General features: G+C 35.2%; 1 protein-coding gene across 1 annotated transcript in view; it reads right to left on the bottom strand.

Moving 5' to 3' along the window:
- BORCS6 (BLOC-1 related complex subunit 6) overlaps positions 1–15,893 on the bottom strand; it is a 150,198-nt gene that overhangs the window by 119,395 nt on the left and 14,910 nt on the right. Inside the window, exon 3 of the mRNA XM_089091057.1 lies at positions 13,222–13,459. Coding sequence (XP_088947183.1) covers positions 13,222–13,459 — 238 coding nt within the window. The remainder of the gene's footprint in view (positions 1–13,221; positions 13,460–15,893) is intronic.

Below are 15,893 nucleotides of genomic sequence, written 5' to 3'. Positions count from 1 at the left end.
GTTCATTTGCCAGAACATTACCTAATGCAAATATAAGCCAAGCCCAAGAAGATTTTGTAGATATTGGACAACAAGGCTCAAAGTTGGGAGCGTATTTTCGACACAATTAGGCGCTAAATATAATGAAAAACCAAAAATTTTCTCTGTTATTGGGAAATGCCTGAACACTATAAATGGAATGGAAAACGATTTTATGGGAACAACAAATCCGTCAATTGCGTGTCGTTGGACGAGTTCACAACGTTTATTTTTTGGCTCATCCTGAGTGCTTCTATTTGCGAGTACTTCTGTATCATGTGAAGAAAGCAACAAGATTTGAAGATCTGAAAACAGTTGACAACATTCTTTACTCCACATACAAAAAGCATGCCTTGCTCATGGCCTTGAATTTGACGATATAAAGTGGTTTGATGCCCTAGAAGAATCAGCGCTGTCTAAATAGCCTTCTGTAATGCGGATACTCTTCGCACAGATTCTCTTTTTCGGAAATCCTGCAGATCCAAAAGATCTTTGGGAAAGATTCAAAAATCAGATGGCAGAGGATTTCACTCAGCATGCGCATCAAATTAATTTATCAAATTAAGATCTTGCGATGAAGTGTGCTTACTGTATTGTTGCTTCTAAGTTAAATACGATAGCAATAGAACATAGAAGGTCCAGATTTTAGTTTTTGGGTGGAACGACACGGCATGGGCAACACTGAGACCAGCGAAAATGACCAGAACTTGGAATTTCTACATTCTAGTGAGTAAGCTGCTACTGGAGATAGTATATATTGACTTCTGCAAGGAAAACCGCTTAAAATTGTAGACCATATTTTACAGGCTCTTAGTGATCCTAATTATGTTGGAAAAAAATGTTTTTTTCATAGATTGACCACGTGATACCGGTAAAACATTTGTTTATAAAACCTTGTTCTACATTTTGAATGGCAAAAACCGCAAAGTAAAAGGTATGGCTTCTACAGGAATAGCAACAACTTCATTGCCATTTGGACTAACAAAACACAACAGCTTTGGCTTGAATGTTCCACTTTCCTCTGATTCAGTTATCAGAAAAAGACCTGGTTCAAACAAAGGTTTGAAATTGGCTCTAGTAGAAGTTTTGCTTCTTGACAAAGGACCGATGTTACCCAAATATGGATTACGAAATATGTAATTTCCAGTGGCAATTTAATCTAGGAATTATTTGGAGAATGTTTGTCTAAACAAAGTTTCAATTTAATGAAGGATCGAGTTATTTTAGCTTCAAACAAGAAAGAAGTAGGTAAAATAAATTCGAAAATTGTCGATCGCCTCCCAGGGGAATACAAATCGTATAAAAGTTATGATTCTGTAAAAGATAAGGAAAAAGGAGGAATTGAATTTACTCCAAATTCCCCAATTCAATTGGCACTGCAGATTTAACACCGCATGACTTAAAAATAAAGAAACAAGCAATAGTTATACTTTTCAGTAACTTGGATATTTCAGAAGGGATGGGCAATGTAACCCAACTTATTTTTAAGGAATTATATAACAACATAATTAAGGCAAATATAAATAGTGGGAAAAAAAATCAATTTCACATTTCTCGAGTTACAGTCGACTCTAGTAAAGGCAAACTTGGATGTACTGTTCAACAAAATCAATTTCCACTTCTACTCGCATTTGCCTAGGCCAAAGTTTTGGATTTGTCAGCATCGAACTTCGTACTCCTATTTTTAAACATAGTATGTTATGCATGGCATTTTCTCGTGTTAAAAGACAACGTAGCTTAAAAGTTCTGCTACCACCTGAAAATGAACCATGAACATATAATGTTGCGTGGAAGAAAGCCCTGACAGCTGCCAACAGAACGTCTTATTGTTAGAATTATATTTATTTTTTAAAATAATTCAACAATTAATAATTGTGTATATGTGTTTATAGATTTTTCCTCGAAATCGATTACATAGTTGATTTCTCTTAAAACTGGGCGAGTGCCACATGGGCGTAGGCAGCATTAGGCAGCATATTATATAGGGGGGGGGCCCAGTCGATAGTGTGATGGAGTTTTATCAACTGCTTTTTCAGCCATATCTAATGTAAATTTGAAGGTCTAGGGGGGGGGGGAAGCTGCCCCCTCCCTCCCTACGCCCATGGACTGACATTTCAGGGTAAAATATCTATCTAAATAGGTCCCAGCTTTAAGGAAGAGCTTGTATTTTTCCGAGGGTTGTTTTATCAAACCTATGTTGACGCCATGACATCCAGAAGAGTTTGCGGTTAGAAGACAAGCGACAAAGAGAATTCGTATATAGAAGCCTGCCACATAGTCGTGCCATACCAGGGCGCGATAATATACATACATATATGTATACATATACACACACACACACACACACACACACACACACACACACACACACACACACACACACACACACACACACACACACACACACACACACACACACACACACACACACACACACACACACACACACACACACACACACACACACATATATATATATATATATATATATATATATATATATATATATATATATATATATATATATATATATATATATATATATATATATATATATATATATATATATATATATATATATATATATATATATATATATATATATAGTATATATATATATATATATATATATATATATATATATATATATATATATATATATATATATATATATATATATATATATATATATATATATATATATATATATATATATATATATATATATATATATATATATATATATATATATATATATATATATATATATATATATATATATCTCCGCTAATTGGTTAACGTCGACATTCACCGGTGAATGTCCGAAATACCTTTTTTCCTCCTTGGATTTGGTCAGCGTTGCCAGTCAGTTTTTTCAATTTAATGCAAGGTTTGATGATGACACACTAGGTTAGATTAGATTAGGTTTAGTTAGACAAGGTTGGTTTAGGTTAACTTAAGTTAAGTTTTTAACCCATTTCTGATATTTAGAACCAAATTTAACCTCACCTAATCGAACTTAACCTAACCTAATTTAAACTAACATAATCTAACCTAACCAAAATTTAAGTTTTAGTTACATATGTTGCATAAGACTAAAAAAGCTGAATCGCAAAGCTAATTGAATCGAAGCAGAGAAAATGGAATTTTGAACATTCACCGAAGAATGTCGACATTAACTAGATTTTGGACATTCACGGTAACACATACATATCATACTTTTTTTTAAATCTAAAATTTTTTAAACTTTTTTTTAATACTAATCCCCATTTGACACATTCGGCAAACCTGGGATTAAAAATCTTACAAATAATTTTACAATCTCAAAGACAAAGGGTCCATAAACGAATTCGCCCAGGGGACAAGTTGTAATTGAAAGTTATTGAGAAATCATGATTTGACTCTGAAATTTGTCTGCATGTCTGGGTTGGTGTTTACAAGTCCAAGAATTTGTCTTTGCTGGTTTGAATGTCTAAAATGTCTGTCTTTCTCTGTTTGTGTGTCTGATTCTATTTGTTCTTATTTCTGGGTTGATATTTGCAAGTTCATGTATTTGTCTTTGTTGGTTTGTATATCTAAAGTTACTGTCTTTCTCTGTTTTCATGTCTGATTCTATTTTTTTGCAAGTCTGGGTTGGTGTTTGCAAGTCCAAGTATTTGTCTTTGTTGGTTCGTATATCTAAAGTGCCTGTCTTTCTCTGTTTGCATGTCTGATTCTATTTGTTTGCATGTCTGTGTTGGTGTTTGCAAGTCCAAGAATTTGTCTTTGTTGGATTGAATGTCTAAAATGTCTGTCTTTCTCTGTTTGTGTGTCTGATTCTATTTGTTTGAATGTCTGGATTGGTGTTTGCAAGTCCAAGTATTTGTCTTTGTTGGTTTGTATATCTAAAGTGCCTGTCTTTCTCTGTTGGCATGTCTGATTCTATTTGTTTGCATGTCTGGGTTGGGGTTTGCAAGTCCAAGTATTTGTCTTTGTTGGTTTGTGTATCTAAAGTGCCTGTCTTTCTCTGTTTGCATGTCTGATTCTATTTGTTTGCATGTCTGGGTTGGTGTTTTGCAAGTCAAAGTATTTGTCTTTGTTGGTTTGTATATATATAGTGCCTATCTTTATGTGTTCGCCTGTCTGAGTGTATTTGTTTGCATATCTGGGTTGGTATTTGCAAGTCCAAGTATTTGTCTTTGTTAGATTGTATATCTAAAGTGCCTGTATTTCTCTGTTTGCATGTCTTATTGTATTTGTTTGCATGTCTGGGTTGGTGTTTGCAAGTCCAAGTATTTGTCTTTGATGGTTTGTATATCTAAAGTGCCTATCTTTCTTTGTTTGCATGTCTGATTCTATTTGTTTGCATGTCTGAGTTGGTGTTTGCAAGTCCAAGTATTTGTCTTTGTTGGTTTGTATATCTAAAGTGCATGTCTATTCTCTGTTTACATGTCTGATTCTATTTGTTTGCATGTCAGGGTAGGTGTTTGCAAGTCCAAGTATTTGTCTTTGTTTGACATGATTTGACATATTTTCCCAAATTCAACCGATCAAACTTTTGAGATAGCCATTTTGTTCAGCATGGTGGAAAAATACAATAACTATGTCTTTGAGGATAATTTAATGCCCCACAGTCCCCGGGGGACGGTCTGCAAGTTATGAACTTTGCCCAATGTTTACACATAGTATTGGTTATTGGGAAGTATTTTAGGGGGGATTTTTTCAAGTAGTTGGGGGGGGGTGGATCGGGGGTTACGTGGGAGGTTCTTTTCATGGATGGAATTTTCATGGGGGAAGGGAAATTGCTATGAAGGGGGCAACAGATTTCCCAGCATTATTTAAAAAAACGATCAGAACTTAAATAAAAAAAACTATTTTTTCAACTAAAAGTAATGAGCAACGTCAAAACTTAAAATGAACAGAAATTATTACGTATATGATTGAGTTTGCTCCCTAGTCATTACCTCGGTCTTTACGTGAATTTTTTTTTTGTACTTTCATCAGAGCTTTTTATTCTAATTAACGACCTTTGTGATTAAGGGGAGTAGGGATGAGAGTGCCAGGCGGTGCTAAGTTTATATCGTTGCCAAATAAGAAAGGTACTATTTAGTACTTTAAAAGTGCCTCTTTTTAGGCCTGTTTGATGGTTACATGGTTTGATGTTGTTACATGGTTCTGTTTGTTATATTGTTTGATGGTTATATGATTTGATGTTGTTTCATATTTATGTTTGTTGGTCAACTTGTATGTTGTTTCTATTACTCCGAACAGAAGTTTACATGCTTGCTGGATAAGAGTGTCTAACGGGACAAGGTCACGTGTCTCTTTCTAGGCCAATCAGGGAGTCGGAAACACGAAGAAGACATGATTGCAGTGAATATGAAACCGAGTTTCTTCTATACTTGCTATTTGCATGAAAATTGAATTTAAATAGCTAGAAAAGTTTGAGTCTACTAACTAAAATGTGTATGTAATAATAAGTAACATATTTAAGTCTTTAGAACTTGACTGTGGGGATGTCAGCGACTATGACAGAGTACTAAATGTTGGGGTGGAAGTCACACTGGGATCATGGTTTCTTCTGATATTGGGTGAAGTATGTGCAATCCAATTAACATCTTTGAATCACTTTCAAATTGGTAAATACATTGAGCTTCATAGCAAAAGCTAGTGTTGTAAGAACCATTTGACTTTAAAGCACTTTAAATGCACTAGTAAAGTACGTAGATGGAAGTGGGCTATATTAGTAATCGTACGTAGGTAAAATATCTCACTGTTGTAATTTTACACGCTTAATAAAACTGTTTCGAAATCGGAAACGTTACCCTTTCTTTTGTTAGACTTTTATGAGGTTATCGAATATTCTTCAAATTGAAGAAATCATAGTCAATCTAGCATGACGAGTGAGATTATTAGGATTGAATGATGTATAGGTTGAGAACAGAGAGATTTAGGTTAAATATGATATTAATGGAAAAAGAATTACTTTTAAATGACGATTTTCCTAATGTCTTCTTTTAATTGAGAACATCCTCCCAGGGGTTGCGCCGTAAGTAAGTGAAAACGTATTCTTCCCCATCGGGCAGTCTAACAAAGCAATTGTAACGTAAATGAAACGCTTTCATCCATTTTTTCGAGAATTTAGTGGAAACGATACGAGTTTACACTATGAATACGTTTTTAAATTTATCGCAAATGATTCTTCGTAGATGGTCCCCCATTCAAGACTCTATATGTAACGACGCAATGTTACTACTCTCATCACCCCTTCTGAATTTGTCGAGTAAGGATAAGATTAATTTCACCTCTGAGAGAGTAAACATCGGAAACCGAAAATGTTTCATTAGATTCCAATATGTATGTATATTTATGGCAGCAGATCGTTACATAAGCATGGTACGATTATTGATGAGTATAACAGAAACTGCAAATTAAAAATTACCTACTAATAGCAGGATGGCTGTGTTGCGAAGACTGGCTAACATAATCCACGCGATGAAAAACTCTGTAGAGCAACCTTATTCAAGTTGTAACTGTTACAATTTCAAATCGTGGGATAATCTATTCCTTAGCTTAATTAAGAGGAACCCCATGCAGAATTTTACTTTATCTTAGTGAGATCCATACTTTCGTAATTTGAAACTATTCTGGCAGGAATTATAATATCAGAAGTTCGAATTTTGGGGTAACAAAACAATTTTATTCTCTTGTCTGTAATATAGCAAAAATGCAAGTTGTAACAAATAACCTTGTGATTTTTATTGGGTAGCTGCCGCGTGTGGCTCACCATTTGAAAAACCCGTGTATGATATTGATTCAGATATATAGTTTCGATCAGATGCATTCTACAATATAGCTGCCAATAGCACCATTTGCTACATATACAGAAACAATACAAGTGAAGAAATGTTATGGACTTGAAATTATGATATAAAATTTACTGCCAATCAAACTCAATAAGCAGTGACCTAAACCAATTGGCTGGCATTAGTGGCTAATAGTTGATGTATATACACCGGTGAAGAAATCTATAATGAGACACTAAGAAATTGTTGCGTGCATTTTTTCTTTATTAATAAACAAATTAACATACAATTCCTTTTCAATCCATCCGTAGTACAGTAAAATCAACGCCGTACAAGTTTGAGAAGATATTTTCCGCCACAGGGTCACTCGAATATCGTTTGTTTGTGTATATTTAGATATACCTCGCTTGTATGCCATTACGACGACTGATAATGGTATAGTATGGCATAGGGGAGTCGTAAATTTAATTCGTTTTATCCTGCACTCTCTTTCAATTTTTAATATTAAGTTTCCCAACTGCTCAAAATTTAGTTGATTAAGTGTTGATTGTAGAATGTATAGGGTAGGCCGAGAGGATAAAAAAATTCAAATGTCTTCATTTTTTGAAAGGTACACAATCAACCCCCAGTATAGACGGTAGAGGGACGGGTATTAACGATGATTAGGGTATTGTTCGCACCTCGAATTTTTTCAAGAAGTTTCACGGGTAGAATATAGGACCTTCATTGGGACATATAGGGGTCTATATTAAACACATTGACTATATAATTTGTGTTTATGGTGCTAGGTTATGTAGAGGAATGCCTTCAGGAGTGATTTCCCAATAGGTTTTAAATTGATTGAGTGAGATTAGCGCAATACTCACAGCCTAATGGGTTGGCAAATGTACACTCTAAACGCACACTCCCCGTCCGTAGTAAACTCATATCCTGGGTGCAATACAGGTCTATTAGAGTGATACTATATATCTTTGCGAGTATTTTTTCGGTTATACCATTTTCAAATAGTTGTGAATCATAATACATTGTTGACCTGGTCAACTCAAGCTATTTCCTTTATGATTGATCAAAATATATATTAAAGAATCGGATTCCATGTACTTTACATAAAAGAAATGAAAGCACAAACATGTAAAATCTATGGGAGCAGCTAATCCACAATCCTATGGTACTTGTGACTTTTACTGATACCAATGCCAGCTTTGATGGAATTTCGCCATTGACAAAGAATAGCCTAGTGAGGGTGTGCGAGTCTGTGGTAATACAAAATTCATCGGCGATTGTATGAGGAACTAATTATTTGGCTTTATTCCCGTTAATTCTAATTTTTTCCTCAGGCGAAGCAACGCGACTCGAGACCTGCCTGCTGCTTCCGTACAGGTTGCTTTACTGAGGCGAAGGAAGAAGTTCACATCAGGATTGCCAACAATTTCTTTTTATAAAATGAAATCAGATGGAACCGGCGCCAATTTTAAATTCACTTTAATATTGGGGTGGTAGCCATTGTGGTATATTAAATATTTCATGATATATTTTTCCAACTAGATGTAATTAACTAGTTGTAGCATTTTTAAGTGCACCTGTACTATCAGTATGAGTAATATATTCACATCTATTGGAGCTGTCTTTCAGTTGCCTATAGAACTATGTTTACACCAGCTAGAACAGTATAGAGCTGGTATGTTTCGAGGGACCGTTGTTAGGGCTCGCCGATGCTTCATCGATATAGAGATTACTTTGACGAAATAAATTATGCAACAAGAAATTTTCATATGACGATCTATTATGGCGAATTGATATTGCAATATCGAATTTTCAAGCTTTTGTAGGTAATCGATTAAATGTTAACACCGAGTCTGTAGGTCTGTCTTCTTCACAAGTATCTTGAAGTTAAACATTGTCGCAAAATTGTTGTTGTAGATAGAATTGTTTGTGATACTCATGATTAGAAATAACATCGACATTTTCTGCATTAAGTGACGAAACTGAAGGTCAGGTGCCGTCATGTGGTATCTGTGTTGTCAATGAAAGGAAATCTAGGTTGCATCTAATAATTCTTTTCCTGGGGCTTCTTCTTCTACTGCTTACTCTGTGTATCGTCTTTTTCCTTCTTTTCTTTGACAAGGGTGATGTATTTAATTTCTGACCTGAGTAGAGACTAGATGATTGGTGCACTGTTACTTGACCATTTTAACCCTTTTCTATTTTGCTGAGATTTCACTTGCTTGCGAAGATTTCGTGCAATGTACCAAAACTTGTCCAATGCACTTTTTTTTAAATTCTTGCCAGAACCTGGATTACACAGCTTACAGCATGAAGGTTCAGTTACAGCTGGAAAAATATATTTTCTAGCCATAGGTAGTGCAGAGCGAAACAGTTTAGCAAACCAACTGCCAAGACCACAGCCAGACATTGATGAGCGATCTTTGTAATAAATTCTTTAAATCTTTTCGTTTTTTAAAACTTTATAGTTTGGCTCGCCATTTGTATGCTTGAGAAAAATTTTCAGCAATTTTTAACAACATACACCCTTTTAGAAATCTGGACACAAATAGTAGCGTTTAATTTAGATTCATACATCCTCTACTTGACCTGAAATAAAAAACGTGATACCATTCGCAATAAAAATTTGAACATAATACCCTCAGTCGTTCTTGGGATACTGCTGATATGCCTTATTGGGAATTAGCATAAACACAGTGCATTTTGAGTTAATCTTAAGGCAACATTTAGTTTTTAAACATAGTGGGCAAACGGGAGGCTGGGAGTGGAGGAAACTAGTTGCCCTCTAATCACTTTCGACTATTAAAAAGTGCATTAGCCCTTTCTATTTTCAATCGAATGAGCCCTTTTCGAAGTTCCTAAAACAACTCCTTCGATACGAAGTGCCCTGGTCTAAACAAAAAAAAAAGGAAAAAAATAATAATACATTGTACACACATCGATCTTCACTATAAATATGTCAAGCCTTCCAATCACTTTCGACTATTAAAAAAGGCACAAGCCCTTTCAATTTCCAATCGAATGAACCCTTTTTGAATTTCTTCGACAACGCTTTCGATAAACACCTTATATGCCCCCAGGGCACAAATTACAACCCTTGCCCTGAAGGTTATGAGGGGGTTGTCATCCTCAAAGACCTAATTTCCAGCACTTTCAACTACGTTAAACAAAATGGGTATCTCAAAATTTTGATTAGATGTGTTTGGGGAAATGGTAAGCGTGAGAGGGGCGTTAGTTGTTTTCCAATCACTTTAAACAATTAAAAAAGGCACTATCCCTTTCAAGTTCCAATCGAATGAGCCCTTTTGAAGTTTCTACCACAACGCTTTCAATAAAAACTTACATGCCCCCAGGGCATAACTTAAAACCTTTGCCCTGGGGGCTGGGGGGGGGGGGATTGCCATCCTCAAAGACCTAATTTCCAGAACTTTCGACTACGTTGAAGAAAATTGCACTCTCAAAATTTTTATTGGATGTGTTTGGGGAAATGGTGGGCGTGAGAGGGGGGTTAGTTGCCCTCCAATCACTTACGACTATTAAAAAGGGCACTAGCCCTTTTAATTTACAATCGAATGAGCCTTTATTGAAGTTTCTCCGACAACGCTTTCTATAAAAACCTTATATGCCCTAGGGCATAACTTACAACCCTTGCCCTGAGGGCTGTGAGGGGGTTGTTATCCTCAAAGACGTAAATTCCGGATCTTTCAACTAAGTTGAACAAAATGGCTATCTCAAAGTTTTGATTGGATGTGTTTGGGGAAATGGTGGGCGTGAGAGAGGGGTTAGTTGCCCTCCAATCACTTTCTTCTATTAAAAAGGCAAATCAAACGAGCCTTTTTTGAAGTTTCTACGACAACACTTTCTATAAAAACCTTATATGCATCCAGGTTATAACTTACAACCCTTGCCCTGAGGGCTGTGGGGGAGTGTCCTCTTCAAAAACATAATTTCCATCTGGAAATCAACCACGCTGAACAAAATGGCTGTCTCACAATTTTGATTGGATGTCTGTGGGGAAATGGTGAGCGTGGAAAGGGTGTTAGTTGCCTTCCAATCACTTTCGACTATTAAAAAGGGCACAAGCCACTCCAATTTTCAATCGAATGAGCCCTTTTCGAAGTTTCTACAACAACTCCTTCGATATGAAGTGCCCTGGTCTAAAGAAATAAATAAATAATACATTGTGCCAACATCGTTCTTTACTTAGGTACCGCTATTGCGCTGCCTATGATAGGCGGATATTTCCCAACTATATTTGTCTTTCGGTTCTGCTATGATAATTCGCATGATCGAATTCGGTTATGTAATACTTTTAACGGGTGTACACCAGTTTGGTCTGGTATTTGACAAGGTGGTGCTCTGTCAACATACCTTTACAACATGTGTCTTTGATCCGTGCTTTCTTCTTTATATATCACACACACAGCAAAAACCCTTCGACTTTTTCTTAGCAGGAATCTCGTCGAGAAAGAACCATATTGTCAATAATGGCTGAGCTACCAAAAAAACGTGCTTTTTCTCCAAAACTGTATTTTATTTTAGTGCTATAACTTTTCACCCAAGCCACTCTTCAACGTAATACAGGGAACAATAATAGAAGAAACATGACACAGTTTCAGGGAATTCAAAGGACACGTGTGTTACATCATCTCTTGTGACAAACTACAAGTGTAGTAACCAGAGCCATTCAAAGGGAGAGGGGGTCAGCCAGAGCAGCTTCCCCGGGTGCCATGCCTAGGAGAGGGGCACTTTGATCAAAATTTTCCTTTTGATTTAACTTTTTTTTGCTTATATTTGAGTCAGGAGGGGGCACTGTAATTACTTTTTCCCCGGGCACCACCAACCCTAGGAACGGCTCTGGTTATAACGTATATCTTGTCAAAAGGTACCTCAATACAATCTTTTATATGAAGATATAGTTTTTGACAAAAATCACACCTTGTTTTAATATTTTGTTGTTTTTTTTTTTATTACACAGCTATAGAAATTACCTTTCAAATCATCTCTTAATAATCTCTCTGTAATTTTCAAATGTCCCACCAGTAACAAAGAAAAAAAAAGAGCGAAAAAAAGAAGCCACATCACTACTTCCCATGCGAAAAAGTGATTTTCCTTGTTTCTCAAGACGGAGGAGTGTAATCCTCCTAAATGGGTTCTTGGCTATGGTGATTCCAATGAGACAGTTTTCATTTTTACCCAACACCATTTTTCTGAGGCTTTAGGCAATTTCCAAAATCATCATAAGTTATTTTGGTAATAAATGTTTACATTTCAGTTACTGATCATTGATTTTACAAAACTCCAGGTAAAAACAGATTTTTAAGGTTTCTGAATTCAAAAATTAAGATAGGTTAAGCTGGAGTTCCCAATACTTTTTGCTTTCAGGCATAGGGATCAGAGTTAACGCAGTAGCTTTGACAAAGTAAAGAGCGACATGTCACCCATGAAATTTTCCCCGGTACCTTTGTACAAGAGGGGTGGTTATAGAAGCACGGGGGCTCTTTCAAGCAAAAATTGAAAGTTCTAGTGCTTTTTTGAAGTGTCAAAGCTGATTAGAGGATAGTCAACCTCCCTCCTCCTGTGACTTTTAATACCACTGGGCAGCCTTGTAACCCTCCATGTTATCGGATCAAAAGAGCCATTTCACTTCAATAACTAGAAAACCAAAGATATTTTTATGCACAGATTTTTAACTAAAGATTTTTCAGTGATTAGGGAACCAAAGAAGGTCAGTGGTCCCTCGAACATCTTCAGTCCCACAGCCAATTTTATAGCAGAGGAATAGATATTATGCGCCTCGTTTTAAGAAAAATCAATGAAGGATTTCCGGTCTGTAAAATTGGAGAATCAAAATGTGCCTGTGGACCTCCAGCACCTTCTCCTAATCAAATTTCAAACAGTAAAGTAGGCATGTGTATCACCTTCAGCAAAACTTAGGTTTCAGTCTTGAGAAATAAGGTACATTCATGCTTCAACCGGAATCCTATACCTAAAATGTATGCGTCAAATAACTTGTGAATTATAGACATTTCAGACGAAAACGCTGAAAACATATATGATTTTATTACTATTGTTGGATCACTTTAAGAAACGTAGGTTTCAGTCTTCAAAAATAAGGTGCTTTCATGCCTCAACTGGAATCCTAGATCTAAGAAGTATATATCCCCCTTAATATTATGACAAGGCAGTTGTCAGGATTTATAATTGGACAGACTTTAGGATATGATTTATCTTCTATTTTTACTCAAATAAAAATGAGGAGAAGTACTTTAGAGGAAGCGATGTTACCTGCAGCATTATAAAAGTCGGTGATGAGACGGCTGAGTAAGTAGATGAAGATTCGTTTCTTTCGGCAGTATTATAGCTAAGCATATAAGTCATGAAAAAAACTTTAGTTAGATGTTTGTCTTTTCACCTGTAGGAATTTCGTCGGATGGACTAGACATTCTAATCTTCTCTTCTAGATTTTTGGCAACAAAACAGACTAGATCTCCTTTTGTAGTGACAGTTCCATGTGCCGCTAGGTTTGCAAGAGTTTCAGTTGACCCAAGTTGCCTGTCATCATGCTCTGTTAAGGATTCAATAATAGAGCTTCCCGGTGACAAGTCGTCATCAAAAATCTCAGAGTATGAGGAAGTCATGACGTCGTTGACCTAAAAAATTACAGGGTCATTTCACTGATTCACTAAAATCAAAAATGAAAACTTAACAAGTTAGTTAGGGGAAGACAAACCAACATTTCTGCTGAAGGATCTTTTTCATAGAGCTTAGATAAAATGATCAATGCTGGATCAACAAAGATTTTCCCATAAATTAATAGTTGTTTTAAGTTAAAACCAAAACATAAATCCTCAGATGTTTACGTGAGGTCACAAAAACTAAAAATGGTTAACTAAACAGTAGTCTTAAACATCCAACAGAACTAATAATCATATTCTGATCAGATTTTACGAAAAGCTTGAGAACAAAATAGGCAAAATAATTACAAAAAAAAAATTGGAGAACAAAATATCTAGGAATTTATTAAAACAAACTTTCTTAAAAAGAAGTTTCTCAAAGAGAAGTAGACTATTTTAAAATTTAAGATGAACACGCATAAAGTCCTATAATAGTTCAAGCTTTAAACGACCAGAAATTACTGTCGATGAAAATATGCTATCCAAAACGAACAAATATTAAAATAAAATCTTATCAAATATAAAGGTAGCAGGTACTGATGTAGAAGAATTAAAACGAGTAACAATTAAAATGAATGCTTATGTCAAACATAAAACGAACAGAAACTATTACACACAGGAGTTTGGCTACTGCCCCCCCCCCTTCCTATCCGTAACCCTTCTAAAGTCTATTGTATCATTTGCGTTTATTGAATACTATTTGTATTTTTAACAATGTGCTTCAATTTTTCGAATCATCGACAAAAAATAAAAAGTAAAGTAACAATAATAATCATAATAACTTTAAAGAACAAATGAAAATGAAATGAACGAATATATAAAATGATATTTATTCCTGTAATTCTCAGAAATTCATTTCGAGATTTTATTTAACTATATTTTTTTTTTCATTGTTATAATTACGAAATTCAAACCTTGTTTTCAGTAAAGCACAAATAACACGAAAGATTTTAGCAGGTTTACGGTTAAGACGAGGCGGAGGGAGTGGCCAAGCTCATGTGAGTAGTAATTTCTGCTCGTTTTAAGTTTTACCAGAGCACTCATTTTAATTTTTACTCGTTTTGGCATTAGTTATTCCTCTCTATCAGTACCTGTTACCTTTATTTTTGATATGACTATTTATTTTTATTTCAGTACATTTTGGGTTTCAATTATTCATTGACAGTAACTTCCAGTCGATTTAAGCTTGAATTATTGTATGAATTTATTTGTGTTTGTCTTAAGTTTTCAATGGCTCTTTACTTTTATATGGAAAATTTCTTTTCCAGGCTTTTTTAAAATTTATTTTTGTTTATTTTTTTCTTCATGCAACATTTTAATATTAGTTAACATCATCTAACATTTCCAATTTTCAGATTTTCGACATGAGAATTAAAATTGGGATTCAATTTGCATTTCAAAGTTGCATAAAATGATCTGAGTGTTGTCTTTGATGTTAGTCGATATAATTATTTTGATTTATTGTATTTTTTTATTTATTTCAATATTCGTTCAACATTCCCAGAAAATTTTGACTTAAAACACTTCCCTTACCTGAGATATTGCGCATACCATAAAACAACCAGGAAGCACAAATTATATTTTGTTCAACATTTACCTCAAGATCACCTTCAACATTCCTTGACAGTTTCAACTAAGCACCATTAGCCGTTCCTGAGACCTTGCAAATACGCCCTTTTGATAATTGAAATGCATAAAAGTGTCTTTGACTAAGTTCAACGTCTCCTTCAATATTATCTGAGAGCTTCTACTTGATGACACTTAACTGTTCTTGATATATTAAATATATGATATTTTTACAAACTGGATGTAAATAAAACCTTCTGATTTAGTTTAACATCCCCTTAGAAGTGCCTGAATGTTTCAACTTAAAACCCCCTGCTGTTCCTGAGAACAACATAGATACGCCCAGAAACTCCTTTTGATAACCTGGATGCACTTAGTGTCTTTTGATTTGGAGGAACACCTTCCTCAAAATTCTTTGAAAATTTCAACTTAAACCTCCATTCACATACGAGTCATTTGATTCAGGTCAACATCCCCTAAGTATTCACTAGACTTTTCTACTTAATTACCAAGGCCATTCCTCATTTATGCAATAAAATGCAAGGTTAATGAAAAGAGTTATTGGTTACCCTCTGATCACTTTTCAGCATCCTCTTCAACATACCCTACAAGTTTCAAAATAATATTCTCAGTTGATCCTTATATATTGCTGATACGCCCTTTTGACAATCAGCATACGCATACTATGTTTTGATTTTGTTCTACACCCCGCCATAAGCATTTCCTGAAAGTTTCACCTTGATACACTAAACCTTGAAGGGAGGAACACAATCCCCTCCCCCTTTCTAAGCAAGAAACACTATATGTAAACAATGGGCAACTTTCATAACTGAAAGCCCTTGCC

The sequence above is a fragment of the Artemia sp. Qi Xiang Cuo genome, chromosome 1, assembly GCF_049724085.1.
Source record: "Artemia sp. Qi Xiang Cuo chromosome 1, ASM4972408v1, whole genome shotgun sequence".
NCBI lineage: Eukaryota > Metazoa > Arthropoda > Branchiopoda > Anostraca > Artemiidae > Artemia > Artemia sp. Qi Xiang Cuo.
Note: the sequence above shows the minus strand (reverse complement) of the source record. Positions and strands in the feature narration are given on the sequence as shown.